This window comes from Bufo gargarizans, chromosome 9 (assembly GCF_014858855.1).
Source record: "Bufo gargarizans isolate SCDJY-AF-19 chromosome 9, ASM1485885v1, whole genome shotgun sequence".
In the NCBI taxonomy this organism is placed as follows: Eukaryota; Metazoa; Chordata; class Amphibia; order Anura; family Bufonidae; genus Bufo; species Bufo gargarizans.
This window is the reverse complement of record NC_058088.1, coordinates 106,050,347-106,066,692: the sequence shown is the minus strand read 5'-3', so window position 1 is coordinate 106,066,692 and position 16,346 is coordinate 106,050,347. Positions and strand designations below refer to the sequence as shown.

At 41.0% G+C, this 16,346-nt stretch overlaps 1 protein-coding gene across 1 annotated transcript in view; it reads right to left on the bottom strand.

The window, feature by feature from the left end:
• Positions 1-16,346, bottom strand: part of LOC122946033 (vascular endothelial growth factor receptor kdr-like) — a 210,584-nt gene that overhangs the window by 24,210 nt on the left and 170,028 nt on the right. Inside the window, exons 18-22 of the mRNA XM_044305322.1 lie at positions 13,755-13,859; positions 12,524-12,637; positions 10,002-10,090; positions 3,458-3,611; positions 703-800 (exon numbers count right to left, since the gene is read on the bottom strand). Coding sequence (XP_044161257.1) covers positions 703-800; positions 3,458-3,611; positions 10,002-10,090; positions 12,524-12,637; positions 13,755-13,859 — 560 coding nt within the window. The remainder of the gene's footprint in view (positions 1-702; positions 801-3,457; positions 3,612-10,001; positions 10,091-12,523; positions 12,638-13,754; positions 13,860-16,346) is intronic.

Sequence of the window (16,346 nt, the reverse complement as noted above, 5' to 3'; positions counted from 1 at the left end):
TCCCACATCATAACTCCTGGTGTTGGTAATTTGTGTCTTCACAATGCTCTCCAGCCCTTCTGCAAACTCTGAAGTGGTCATTACTAGTACCAAGGCAGAACCTGCTTTCATTATTGAACACCATTGTTTGCTCTTGATATGCCCTGCTGCAGAACCTAAAATAAAGGGTGCCCCACCATTGTTGTGTGATCATTGATCAAGCACCACTAGCAGTTTCTTCTTTGTCAATCTCAGCTCAATCACATTAAGTTTTCCAGGTGTTTTTATTTTTATTTTCCGGAGCTGTATATGACAATTAGCGAGGAATTGCCATGGATTGTAAAATGTGGATTTATGAGTGTTTTTATTTATTCATGTGATGTTTGTTTTGTGCTAGTGATTGATTTATGGATCAGAAATGTTTGTCTGTTGTCTGTCTGTTGTCTTCTATATAGCTGTTTTCGTCCCTTCATTTAAACAATGTGCATTGCTAAATAAACACAAAACATTTGGGCTTTTGCAACATGAAATGGAATTCTGACAAAATGTGGTTGAAAAAAAAAATGAAATGTTTGGTTAAATTTTCCATTTACTAAATAATATGTGCCGGCATAAACAAGATGAAGTGCAGCCTAACTGGTGGTGAGGGAAAATGCATTAGCTTGCAGATTGGCCTGAAAGTGAAGGTTATGTGGTAGGCTAGCGCAGATCTGGAATTCTTACTTTTCTCGAGGCCAGGAACTCCATGCCCTTTGCCACCTGGAAGCTGTAACAAATGAGATCTTCCATTGTTAGCTGTCTCTTGCTCACATCTTCAGGATCTGAAAAATAACATATTTTGTTAAATGTATACATTTTAATCACTGCTAAAGAATAGTGAGAGCAGTTCTGCACACATCTTTACACAAGGGTTTCTAGCAGCAGTACAGTTTCCCAGCCAATGTCTTTCCTTAACATTTATTTTCGAAATAATTGTTTCCTGCAATTAGTTTTTTTTTTGTGGGATATAAAGTTCAGCAGACAAGGCTTGGCTTTGCTGATACAACATGGCTGGCACTGATAAAAGTACATGACTACCCCCTTTCAGCACACATAAAAAGCTCTGATTAGTAGACCCTTGAAGTTGACACACGTTCATTGCTAAGACTTGTCAGACAGGCATCTGCTTGGCATGTGACTACCACATTTTGTATAGTTCAAAGCAAATCGCAACTCCATTGTTTTTTACTGAACAAGCAGGGGTGACCTTATATATACACCAAAAGGAGGTCTAATAAAAAAGAAGTGATAAAGAACAAAATAGCAGGGGCATATATTTTAGGCTCAGAGACTGGCGTGTGACGAACATGTCACCACTGTGTGTATTTATTCCGGTAAATGAGTCACTAAAAGACATCACAAAAACCACAAGACTTCTATTAACAAACTGGCTGACAACATCAGCTGCTAATTGTATTTTTTGTATTTTTTGTGTGAACTGAACAGAAAGAACAGAATAATACACAGAATTGACTGTAGAGCAGTACTGTCGCTCAAACATTCTATTGTGTGTGCTGGTAATAATTTATCAATTATTTCCAGTTGCTTTTATAGCGCCAACAGATATTATCATACTCACATCAGAACCTTTTTTCCAATAGGGCTGAGAACCAAAATTCCCTTTCTCAAACTTATATACTGGGGCCAATTTTTTATAGGGAGCTAAAGATCATCACTATACTTTGTATTTTGAAGGAAATCAGAGTACTTAGAGAAAATCTACTAAAACATGAGAAGAATATGTCCTTGGTCAGATTCCAACTCAGGATCCTAGTGCTGCAAGGCAATGGAGCTTAGGCTGCAAGGCTAGGTGCTTATAAACTGTATGGCTATAGGTAGGAGCCAAAATCATTATGTGTCGTTAAATGTGGTGCCCTTTTTGTTGATCCATACACCCTGTGACAGAATTATTCCCAAAAATGTAGTATTGATCGGCATTATTAAAATGTCAATCTTAAAAAGCCAGGCACTTAATTTTTTCTTGAGGTATGGTGACAGATATACATGAAGCAAATATTGCAAAATGTACTCTAGACACTGCCAACAACAGCATGATTATTCCCAGCAATATGGTGTGTCTCATATGTATTCAGCAAAGTCATCGATAGCAGAATCGTACGTGTTGCTGTTGACAGAACCTTAGCTTACTTGGCAGTTGTTGAGTTTCCCTCATTATCTTAATAATAATAATCCTAACATTTGTATAGCGCTTTTCTCCTGTTGGACTCAAAGCGCTCAAGAGCTGCAGCCACTAAGGGCACGCTCAAGAGGCCACCCTGCAGTGTTAAGAAGTCTTGACCAAGGACTTCCTACTGAATCGTTACTGACCCTAGCCAGGATTCAAACCCTGGTCTCCTATGTCAAAGGCAGAGCCCTTAACCAGTACACTATCCAGCCAATAACATATTTGTTGCTTAGATCAGGGGCATAGGTAGGTCCTCAGAAACCGGTACATGAGCTATAATATTGGTATGTTACCCATAGACTATGCACTAGGCATAAAATAAATAATGTATCACATTTGCCCAGCGAGTTGTGACAGCCACACGGTTGGAGTCAGTCATGTTGTCTTCGTGGCACATTGCATTGCGCCACTGAGTAGGGTGATACAGGCAATCAATCTTTCTGCATAGCACAACTGCTCTTTTCTTCTTGAGGCTCCCAAACACATTAGTTTTTGTTCACTGATCCTGCCATTCTTGGCGTCAATGTAATATCTAAGGGGAGCCCCTGACTCTCTCTTGAAAGATGATGCCAGGTAAGAGAAAGATCAGGAGCACTGAATTTCCATGCCTGATTCTTTTGTTCTCCCTGAGATAAGTTGGGGTCTGGCAGCAGCTTTCTCCTCTCTCCCTATTAAAACAAATATATGCTCAGCTGAACAAAGAGGGTATATATATATATATATATACACATAGAGAGAGAGAGAGAGAGAGAGAGAGCTGTCAGCCGAACAAGTGTTCTGCCAACAACTATTGAGGATGTAGGGGCACTTTTTCTTGATTGCTATCTCAAAGATTTTCTGGGGCATTTTGGAAGGTCCCTTGAGTGTATTTATATCTAGTGAATACATGATGGATACAATTTAGTACAAAGATACATGATGAATACCTGTAAAGCACATATTGTTGGATAAGCAATCATGGGATAGGATTAAAACATCATCAAATTTAAGAAGAAGACCCACACAAACACAGGAAGATACAAACCCCATGCAGATTATGCTCTTGGTAGGATTCTAACGTAGAATGCCATGAAGCTAACCACTAAGCTAACCACTAAGCTACCGTGCTGCTTGAAAAATTTGTTTCCATCAAAATATTTTTATTGTATCTTATCTCAAGCTGAATAATCTGGTTAAACATATACATTGTACTGGGTCAAAACGGGACCTTACCTGCTGCCCATTCACATTGAATAAAATAATTTATATTATTACCTTCTTCCTCCTCCTCTGAGTCACTGTAACTTTTGTCTTCTATGAATCCTGAGCTGGCAGAACTACCAGTACTGGCCACGCTTTCCAATCTTCTCTTAATTAATTCTGAGAGGTCACTGTTTGAGTCCTCCGCTGTCTTTTCTGTTTCCTGGGACTGAGAAAGTAATCACATGATCACATGATTCGTGCCATCACAGAGATATATATAACATCACTAGCCTTTCATACAGGATTTTAGCTGAATATGGGTTAATTTTAAAGAGTATCTCCACCTTTGTTACGTGCTTAATGCTGCTTGACTCATGAAGACAGTCCCCGATTATAGAAGGTGTCTCCTATTTGGGATAATTGCAGCTCCTGCTCTGGTGGACTGAAGCCTTTCTATATATTACTTAGATTGACAGTTATCTCAATGACTGCCTTGTAATGCTATATCTCCCTTGCTCTGGCCATTGTATAAGGCTGTTTGGAGTCCATAACACTTAGAAAGGCCATGAAGTTGTCATAATGTATTTTTGGGATCTTCTCTACTGCCTACAGAAGAGTCTTCATAAATGAAATGTTTGGTTTAGAAAACCCTTCAAATATCCATTAATGACTTGACAAATGGAGTCCACTAATTGAAACCTTCATCTATTGTGTCTCATTATGGAGGACCCAGCAATTCCGTGCTGCTTGAAGAGCGCTGCGGCCTCCTTGCAGCTTACCAAGCAGGCACACTGTCCATTGGATAGAGGTTGTGTTTGGTATTGCAGCATAGCCATGTGACTGATGAACGTGATGTCACTGGTCTAGGATGAGTGCCCTGGTCTCTTAAAATAGTTGATCGCTGGGGGTGCCAGGAGTCAATCCCCCACCAATCAGATGCTGATGACCTATCATGAGGATTAGTTATCAGAATCAAACATTCGGACAACCCCTTTAATACTACCATGTTAAGCAATAACTCCACAACAAGCAGACTCTCTATTTAACCTCCAGTCACAAAAATGTAGACTTCCATATACAGTATACTCTAACATAGTAACATAGTAGTAGTAACATAGTACATAGGGCCAAAAATAAAGACATTTGTCCATCCAGTTCGGCCTGTTATCCTGCAAGTTGATCCAGAGGAAAGCACTCTCATGCTGTGAATAAAACAGTGCACATACGCGTAAGAAGTTAATTCCTATCAAGGAACAAAATCTGAACCTACAAAGCCACAATGTCTGACTAGGACATGACACTGCAGCTAATAGATGCCCTGTAAGCCAGCAGACACAGATATATGGAGCTTGGCGCTGTGCCTAAAAGATCACTGCAGTCAGTCATTTAGCATTTTGAAAAACAAAATTTATGAGACATGTAGATGCAAGTTTATTAACTTACTAAACTGTGAGGGCAAAACCAGCTGTTAACCCATTAATACACAGTTAAAGCTACAATGGTCCTTTTACACAGACAGATGATCTGGCAGATCCTCAGACGACATGCGGGCTGCATTTATATGCAGAAAACAAACTTCAAAGTCCAGCACCACGTCTTAAAAACATCTTGATCCTTCATTCGGTCACATTAAAATCAAATCATCCAAGAAAGTGCAAATTCAAAACCAACGTGTTTCGGACAAACACATGTCATGGCATTTGTTCCCATAGTAAATGATTGTTCCCGTGCAGTAGATCCCTGTTTAGACAGAACGATCTGCTGCATAGGAATGATGATGGTTGGTCACTCATTGCATGATTGCCAGTACCTTTTACTCAGGCAGATTATCGAGAATGAGCGTTTATACAAACTGCCTGATTATCGGTCTGTGTAAAAGGACCTTCACACAAAAGTGCTTGAGATCAGCTACTTAGGATACTGCTTTCATCTAGCTTTCCCCGATTCCTAAATAGTAAATCTGTCTAGTTACCCTTATACTTATGCTTCTATCTTACTGCATAATTGTCATTCAGGGAAGTTGAGAGATAACAGAGTTGAAACGGTGTTCATATTGTTTGTCCAACCCAAAAACATATTGAACCAGGAAATGACTGGGAACAATTTTGAACAATGAATCATTCTTTAAGGTACACAATTGTAGCACAGTATGGTCAACTGTTTGCACATTTCCAGAACATATGGTCATTTAAGATTATACTCATCTACTTCTGCCCATTATGACACAATTGCCACCTTTACCAGATAAGAGCCTATATTGTGCAGTAAGAAGCTGCAAACAACTCGGATAGTGATCACATTTTGGAATTCAGGAAACTCAAAGTATGTAATGCCTACAACCATATTACGTAATGCTCTCCTTTAAAGAAGTTAGTAACAATATATGTTGAAGTGCAAGGTCAAACCAAGGGGGTCTCCTGAATCTCTGGGTGTCACACAAATCACGGGTGAAATGTAAAACTGTCATCCCAAAAATTTCACACGCATACACCCCCACACACTTGCATCTCCTATCAGTGACATTTTAGAAAACCTAACTACGTATCTGGGCTGAAGCCATATGGAAATTGTCAGCAAGCCCCAGCAGGGGCAGGGAGGGAAACAAAGGCTTTCCATGGGAAAGTTGGCTACAGGCCTGGATAAACGTCATTGTGTGCCATGAAACTGGAAGGCACTAAAGATGATTTCATATAGAAAAACATGAGCTAATATTCTAATTAAGAGAAATGATTTCATTAGATGTCACTGTTTAACTGTTTGTGGTATTTAATGTGGTTGACAGCCGGCCACAGATTCAAACAAGAGGATGATTGGTGACACTGTATGTGCTGTTGTCTGATCTCAAATCCTCACCAAACAACATGTGCACTTAACACAGACACCATAGATAAAAAAAATAAAAAAGTGATATCCAACTAACTGGTCTCCTGACACTTTTATTCCAAAGCTTCTCGAGTCCTCACTGGTCTCTACTTCCTGGTCCTTCTTGGCAAGCAGGAGGTGCTCGTTCAGCCAATAACTGACTGAGATGGATAACTGCTGTAGCTAGTAGTTGGCTGAGAACGGATGTCCTTTGTGTCAAGAGGCGGACCTAAGGACTTTTCCTGTAGACCACCTAGCATGGTATTCATAATTACTTCATCCCTGCCACTGGGTTTTGGTCCGAGGGGAGTGATAGAACATGAACCCAATGGTGATGCCCATTTAAGTATGATTCCCCAGGGGTAAGAAAACCAACTTTGTGTACTCAAGCACAGCCTGCTGTACCAGTTGAATAAACCATACTTACCTGCTTAACACGGCTCCTTACCAGCTGCCTGGCTCCTGTCAGCGGTCTTCCGATCCCTGGCAAAATCCTGGATAAATGAGGGTCACATGCACTGCTACAGCCAATGAGTGGCCTCAGCAATGGGGGCTCATCACAGCTGAGGCCAGTGACCCTCGTCCATCCAGAAGTTTACAGACTTGGACATCAAGGGACTAGTGTAGCGAGCCATGGAGTTGGAATATAGCTGTGGGGAGCAGGTGAGCATGGTTTATTAAACAGGTACACCAGGCTTGGCTTGAAATTTAAAAAGTCCACAAAGCTGGAAAACTGAATAAAATATACAGCCAGACCCCTTAAAACATTACAAAAGGAAGCTATACTATTCAGAGCCCATGGAAATCACAACAAGTAGATGGTATTGTAATTAAATTTTAATGTAAAGAGGTTGTCCGGTCCCAAAATCAAAATTATTTTTCTGTGCTCCTAACACCCCTCACCATGCCTACATATGCCCCCAATACCTGTTTTTCATGTCCAAGCTTTCCTTCCTCCCTGGAAGACATCAGACTATCCTGGCAGATCTGTTTACTTTCTCTCCTTCTTGTTTTGTTGAATACGTAACTTTATTGATAAACAAGCCTGGCTGCACAGCACAGAGATGAGTCACAGGCTGGACACGCCCCCCACTGCTCTGCCTGCAGCAGCCACACCCACTAAAACTCCTGTGTCCATCTTTCTACACCCAGACATTAATCTACTTCTCACTCAGTATCTAAATCCCATCACTGACCATCCACAGGCTCTGCCCTCACCATCTCCAGAGTGTAATAAACAGTGGGAATCAGCAAGCACATCCAAACACATCTGTATCTAATCCTAACATGTATGTGTGCAATACTTCCTGCTGAAGTGTATATCTAATCCCATCTTCTATGATACAGCCTGCTGAGCTGTGTATCTAATCCCATTTTGTATGATACAGCCTGCTGAGCTGTGTATCTAATCCCATTTTGTATGATACAGCCTGCTGAGCGGTGTATCTAATCCCATTTTGTATGATACAGCCTGTTGAGGTGTGTATCTAATCCTATTTTGTATGACACAGACTGCTGAGTGGTGTATCTAAGCTTATCTTGTATTATCCTGCCTGCTGAGCTGTCTATCTAAACCCTTATGCACACGACCGTATCCATGTATCCGCTAAATAAGGATACTGTCCATGTGCGACCCGCATTTTTTTGCACTCCCATTGATTTCTATGGATTTCAGGTCTGCAATATCAGGTCTGCAATATGCAGAATAAGACATAGTCTTTTTTTTGTTGTTGCAGAACTGACATACGGATGTGGAAAACACCTGGTCTTCATCAGTGTGCTTTCCACATCCGTATATCAGTACAGCAAAAGATAGAACATGTCTTATTCTGGTCCTCATGATGCAGACCTATAACCCATAGAACTCAATGGCTCTGGAAAAAATGCACTCTCACACAGGCAGTATCCTTATTTAGCAGATCTGCTACTTGGAGAAAGTAGAACGGATACGGTCCTGTGCATGAAGCCTAATTTTATATTTTTTGGTCCTGACTGCTGAAGGGTTTATCTTGGGCCAACATGTGTGATACGTGTGAGATAAGACCATGATCAGCCTGGGAAACACGGTCAGTGCGTCACCACATATCCCAGCCCGACCGCACTCTCCTGACCGAACTGACGACATGACAGTAATGTATGATACAGCCAGTCTCTTATCTGGTCAGGGTAGCCGAAGTTGGCTGGGAAATTGTGGCTGACACATGAACTGAGACATGGATTCCTGGGCCGATCACAGTAGTTTGCATGATCCCTATCACTCATACTGAGCTGCCATAACAGTGTCATCCACAGTGCCCCCATAACAGTTACATCCACAGTGTCCCCATAACAGTTACATCCACAGTACCCCCATAACAGTTACATCCACAGTGTCCCCATAACAGTGACATCCAGTGCTCCCATAACAGTGACATCCACAGATCCCACATAACATTGTCATCCACAGTGTCCCCATAACAGCGACATCCACAGGCCCCCATAACAGTGACATCCACAGTGCTCCCATAACAGTGACATCCACAGATCCCACATTTCAGTGTTATCCACAGTGTCCCCATAACAGACATCCACAGTGCTCCCATAACAGTGACATCCACAGATCCCCATAACAGTGACACCCACAGATCCCCATAACAGTGACATCCACAGTGCTCCCATAACAGTGACATCCACAGATCCCCATAACAGTGACATCCACAGTGTCCCCATAACAGTGACACCCACAGATCCCCATAACAGTGACATCCACAGTGCACCCATAACAGTGACATCCAGTGCTCCCATAACAGTGACATCCACCGATCCCACATAACAGTGTCACTCACAGTGTCCCCACAACAGTGACATCCACAGGCCCCCATAACAGTGACATCTAGAGCACCCCCATAACAGTGTCAATGTTATGGGAGCACTGTGGATATCACTGTTATGGGGTCACTTTAGATGTTATCTACAGTTCCCCACAACAGTGCCATCCACATTCACCTATAACAGTGCCATCCACAGTGCCCCCATGTCCCACCCACAGTGCCCCTAATGACATCCACAGTGCCCCCAAAGTGCCCCTCGTGCCTTCCACAGTGCTACCAAAGTGCTCCCATAAACCTTCCACAGTGCCCATGGGCCATCAATAGTGCCCCTAATGACATCCACAGTGCCCCTATGTGCCATACACAGTGCCCCCAAAGTGGCCATGTTCCATCCATAGTGCCCCTAATGACATCCACAGTGCCCCCAAAGTGCCATCCACATTGCCTACAAGGGCACCCATGTGCCATCCAAAGTGTCCCCCATGTGCCATCCACAGCTCCCCCATTGACCTCCACAGCATAGTGATCAGCCTCTGTGGCTGATCGTTATGCTGTCACTCATGTACAGCGCTTACATCGCGCTGCACATGAGTCAGTACAGGTTTCACATAGAAGCCTGTACACTCAGATAACGGCAGGCGGTCCCGGCGCATGCGCAGTAGTGTGAAGCGACGGGACCGAGCAAAGGCCGACAGGAGGCGGTGACGTCAGTGATAATGTTCCGTCTCCTGCCTCAGGCAGGAAAATAAGAAGACAGCGCTGGACCGGTCACGTGACCGTGAAGAGAATCATAGGAGAGGCTGCGCTGTGGAGGGTAAGTATTGGTGCAATAACCTTCCCCCACAGGTAATGAAGATGGGCAATATTCAAGTAGTCCGGCCCCTTTAACTCTGTTCATAGTTCAGTACATTATACAGAGCAATAACAATAAAATGTATCTGTACCTTGTAGGCTATGAAATCTCCTCGTTTGCTCCGTAAATAATTGGACAGATTTCCATTCTTACAGTATTCCACAATGACCATCAAAGGTCCTATTGAAGAGATAAAACATTTCAGAGATAAAGGAACATTTTGATTACGTTTTCTTCTTAAGTCACAAAGTACAGAATGATCTTAATTTTTTACCACATTTGAATGGCTTTTTCACTGGAGGAACTTCTAAGAACATATGTTTTTCACATTTGCCTTGTTTGCACCAAAAAACTAAATTGAACTTTGTAAGTGGTTGGCCACTTTCTGGCTACTATTGACCAATGTGTCATTAAGATGAAAGTACGGCACTCACTAATATAAAGGGGGAGTGAAAAGTCCCAGGACACCCTTTTATTTCAGAAATGAAAGGGAAAATGAAATATCTGTATATCCCAGCAAGTATTGGGGGAGGGGTCTTATCTTTTAGGCTATGTCCGGAACATGGCTGCCAACTTAAAAGGCTCCATATTGGATCAAGGGCAAATTTGCTACAGAAAGTTGCAACAACAACTTGATGCACAGCTATTTGGTGCTGAACACAGAACTTTAAAGTTTAGACATTTCTGTGTTGATAACTTTGAACCACAAGTGATATTGCAAATCTGATTGCAGCAATCTATTTCCTTGATATGCTACATGACCCCTTCCAATTGGAAAAATTTGCCCTTGATCCAATATGGTGGCTTTCAAGATGGCGGCCATGTTCCAAACATAGCCTAAAAGATAGGCCCCCTAACCCATTGCTTGCTGGGGTATTCAGACATTTTATTTGTTTCTGAAATAAAAGGGTGTCCTTGACTCACCCTGTAGTCTATGTTGATATTCTACACTATTTTCTATACTTCATAAGGTATGACCCCTTATTGATGAAGTCTTTTGTGCTTGTTGCACAGAGGTCCTGTCCATAAAATGGCTACTGATGGAGGGTCATGTGACCAGACAAATCACTCAATCTCTTCCACTAAAATACACAGCAGATGGTAGATGTGGTGTATTTGAGTACAGACAGCTGAGTGATGTGTCTGGAGTTATTTTTGCCTGGTCACATGGCTGTCCATTAGCGGCCATCTTGTGGACACGTCTCCTGTGTGGACAGCACAGAAGATTTTTCCAACAAGAGGGAGTGACTTATGAATTATAGCAAACCACACAGAATATCAACAAAGGCTATATTAGTATGCTCCATATTGTTACCTTACATACACAAATTAAAGGGTGAGTAGGTTATGCTCAAAAAATGTAGATCGCACTGAAGAAAAATATGGTCGTGTGCATGAACCCTAAGGAATACTGTTCGATCCTTGAGCAATTAGATATATTAGACACATAGACACTATTACTACTGCGAAGCTAGACGTGCGCTAGAAAAAAAAAAATTGCTTGGATATGTACAATGGCTTGTTCTCTACTAATATAGGCAAGGGAGGCTTTCCTCCTCATAATGCCCGTGCGTGGACATCCTGTCTCCATGCACAGCACATCATGCTCACACACTTGGCTCTGTCCACATGTTTTTGTTTGTCGGTAGTGACAGACAGCGTGCTGTAGATCCATCTCAACTGTTCACACAAATGTACTGCCACTCCAAATCTTATCTTCATATTCACTCTCTCTGTCTCTCCCTCCATGACGCAGGCACTATAATTCTTTTTTATCTTGTTAATGCAATAAATCAACACCTCTAAGGTCCAAGTACACTCATCATAATCTGATGTCTTACTGAGGGTTGCTCCTGCCTCCACCTCTGAAAAGTGGTTGCTTTTTATGATCATTGGTTTTTAATCTTTATGGATTAAAAGTGTGAAGCCTTACATAGACCAGGCTCTTGTTTTTGGAACCAAGAAGGAACATGAAGGTTCCAGTTTAGATAAGAGACAGAGAATATTTATTATAAGCATTACAATGTTAATTGCCTGGTCTCCTTAGTAGGACATGGAAATAATTTTGAAAACGTCTACATACCGGTCACTTCTTCCCATATTTGACTTCAAAATATCTTATATAAATTTAAATTGATCATGTCATGTTGACCATAGTGTGACATATGATGCTGTCATTAACATGCATCTAATTTACAGTCACATTACTACAATATGTGAGAACTCTTGCAGGAGAATTTTTGGAATGGCCTGCACTGATAGTACATCAATGATATAAGAAAAATATGAAAAAAATTATACTTTACTTATGAAGGGGATGTGGATATTTTTTAAATGGACATATCATAGCCTGGAATCATCAAAGTAAAAATTTCTATAGGAATTACTGTACAATGTGCGTGTAGAACACAAGAAAAGACTTTGATGAATCTGAGCTCATGTTTGCTTTTCAATTGACCCAGGAACATTTACTTAAGAATTTAATTTGCAATTAATGCAGACATGTGCTGGAGTTTTTTGTTTGGAATTTTGAAATTCAGCTCCTCGCGTACTGAAAGGAGGTCTGACGGTGTAAGACGGGGTGAGGTTAATGGTAGCAATCTAGTGACTTACCTCCAGGCTTGGTGCAAGCTCCCAGTAGATTAACAACATTCAAATGATGGCCGATATGGATAAGAATCTTGAGTTCGGACATTAACGCTTTGCATTCGTTGTTTGTGGCACACTCTGTTTAACGTAAACAGGACACAGTCATCTCTGCACAATGGGATATTTTTACAAGGCTCACAAAATCCTGTTTAGGTTAAGGGGGGACATCAGGAAACAAAGAAAACAACCACAGCCCCTAGGAGGAATCTAAAACACAGGACACAATCTCAAGTCTTCTTCACGTACGGAGGATGAAATTTATTTAGCAGCAACATACCAAAAAATACGAGATGTAGACAAGGCACAAATGTGCCATGTGGTAACTGCCCAGCGCACATTACTAGAGAGATTCATTGCTTGTGACTGACTAATGTGCTCATGCTCAGCAAATGTTTCAGAGGTCTTGGAATTTAGATGATCTTTTGTGTTTATTAAAAATGAATATTGCAGAATCAACTATTTTTTCCAGATGTACTACAGAAGGGCTTGGCAGAGTAAAAAGAATTCCAGGCAACAGTTTTGTTCTATATTAGTCTTATAATGATGCTAGACTACATTTAACTAGTACAATATATGTGTTGAGCCTGTTCTTCACAGCCACTAAGTATATCGTAACTCAGGGGGTATGTGCATAAAAGTATCCGTTATAATTATAAAAGGATTGTCCCATGAAATATATTCCACATTTTTCCAACCAAAAGCTGCATCAGAATGCTTTTGAAATTGCATATAATTTTGTATAGCCGATGAGTTATTCAATAAAATGCACCTGTATAGCTCCACCTACTTTTTTGTTCTTTTCCTTATTTCTTTGTCCACTCCGCTGAGGTGGACACACATGCTCAGTGCCATCCTTTAAGTGACACCAGCTTTGTCTTTTGCTAGAGGCTGTTACAAGAATAGGAAAGAATATGCCCCCTGAGAAGGGACACTGTCCCCGATCTGTGACAGATAGAGAGCTGCAGCAGAAAAGACATGTCCTTTATGGACACATCCCTGAGCTGGTAGCTTAAAATACATCTAGCAGAGCAATGAATGGGGCAAGCTCTGGATCTACCCGAGGTACAGAGCTGGTTTGTTAGAATCATATTGTCTTGTACTATATGATGTCTGGTTTTCATTTTTTACATGAATCATGGGACAATCCCTTTAAATCTAACTTCTGACACTAGAAAAACTCAATTGGAATTAATACCTTTAAGCATCTTAACAGCAACTGTTTTGCAAGTAGAACTTTTATCAATGCCAAAAGCAGAGGCTTCCACCACCTTCCCGAAAGCACCGTGACCCAGTGTTTTACCTAGACGTAAAAGTCAAGAAGAAGAGTCATGCAAAGTCCCACAGGCCCATGTAAAAATTAAGACTAAAAGACATAAAAGTGAACTTTAACAAGCACATGCAATTGAAAATGTAATCTTTAGATACTAAAGTATTGGAAGAGACTAAACAGTAGGTAGGAAATGATGAAAGAATTCAAAGCTGAGGGTTTCAACCATACAAAGCTGGTGAAATGAAGGAGCTGATGCATGACCTGTAGTAAGCACATTCCTAATAATGTATCGCAGCGTGTGGGACACTCAGCAGAAGGTCAAGATCTGTGAACTAATAGCACACTTTTCACCTTCAACTTCTGTGTTGTGTGATTGGGGATAAATTTTCTTTAAGAATTTAGGCTGGGTGTAGAAATCTGGCAACCACACATGTTGCACGCCTGCCCAATATTTATGTGTTTCTACACAGATTAAGAAGATCAATTTCAATTACTCAGAGGTAAAGGAATGTGCAGGTCATCAAGGAATTCACAGCAATGGTTTCATTCCTCCCTTGTGATAGAAACCAAAGTTTGGCCAACAAAGATAAGAGGAAACCTCCATGTGATGACAGCATGGAGAGAGATTAACATTCACCATAAGACCAGAAGATGAGATGTATGTATACACAGATGAAGAAGTATGGGATCCACAACATGCATAAGACATTAGACACTATCAACTCAATTTGTTTAACCTTTCATCCCGTACATATCCAAAGAATAACAGTTTATAATATAATGCCAAAATAATTAAGAGCAAGTATCCTGCATGCTGTTCGTAAGGCTGCTGGAGTCAGATTGAGTGCTATATTATATATGTATATCAGATGACTAAACTCTACCACATTTAGGGAAGGAAGAGGAATGATGGACCTTGCTTGTATTATTTACAGGTTAGGCCCAAGCATAAGACCATAAAACTCAACAAAAATTCCAGTTTTCCACCATGTTTAGGTGATGCCCTGAGAGGAGCCATTAATACAGTCTCTACATGTCCATATGCTACTTGAATAAATAAATTCAGTTAAGGGTCCTTTTATACGGTCAGATTACTGAGCACGTAATGAGCTCAATTTATGAAACAATTCAAGAAAAAAATGGAGTTTCAGGAAAGCTTCCTGGAATGAGGACACTTGGGGTGGGGGCTGGATAATCTTTATTTTGGCTATGACATTTGGCACTGGGCTAGTGCATTGCTCAGGCCAGGTTTTTTAGTTGAGAAAGGCACTAACCAAAATAGAGTCTATTCCAATGACTTACCCTCACCCGAGAGTCCTCATTCCAGCAAGCATCCTTGAAACTCCATTTTTTTTTGGAGCTAATTAACCTTCCACTGGAGGGTGCATTCGATGTATACCTCCTTCCCAGTACTACAGAAGACACATATACCTTATACCATGCCAACACCAGGGTTGTGCCTGTTTAGCACAACTGGCACAGGTGAGCACATAGAGTTTGTATCTTTCCACCAATGTAACCCAATGATCTTGAGCTATTGAGCACCTTAAGTGCCATTTTTTTTTTCTCTCACTCCTAAGTTTATAAAACAGTACTTTTAAGGACCTTCACCCAGGCAGATAATTGGCCAAACAAACAGCTACAAGAACAATAAGGTCATTGGTGTGGACATTTGTTTGCATTACTGTTAGCAGCACATCCCATTTACATGGGGGATTTTCTGCTGAGATAATTTATTTGCCACAATAAAATATCTGATCAGCTGAGAAATCAGTGCTTGCTTGTTTTTTGACTAATTAAAGTTTTTTGATACGGACTCATGATAAAGTATGAACTCTACCATACTAAAACTACAGTCATGTGAAAAAATTAGGACACCCTTTGAAAGCATGTGGTTTTTTGTAACATTTTTAATAAAAGGTTATTTCATCTCCGTTTCAACAATACAGAGAGATTAAAGTAATCCGACTAAACAAAGAAAACTGAAGAAAAGTCTTTTCAAGATCTTCTGTAAATGTCATTCTACAAAAATGCCTATTCTAACTGAGGAAAAAGATAGGACACCCTTGCCCCTAATAGCGAGTGTTACCTCCTTTGGCTGAAATAACTGCAGTGAGACGGTTCTTGAAGCCATCTACCAGTCTTCGACATCGGTCTGAGGAAATTTTACCCCACTCCTCAATGCAGAACTTTTTCAGCTGTGAGATGTTTGAGGGGTTTCTTGCACGTACAGCCCTTTTCAAGTCACCCCACAGCATCTCAATGGGATTCAAATCTGGACTTTGACTTGGCCATTCCAGGACTCTCCATTTCTTCTTTTTCAGCCAATCTTTGGTTGATTTACTAGTATGTTTTGGGTCATTGTCATGTTGCATGGTCCAGTTCCGCTTCAGCTTTAATTTTCTAACTGATGGTCTCACATGTTCTTCAGGCACCTTCTGATACACAGTAGAATTCATCGTGGATTCTATGATGGTGAGCTGACCAGGTCCTGCTGCAGCAAAGCAGCCCCAAACC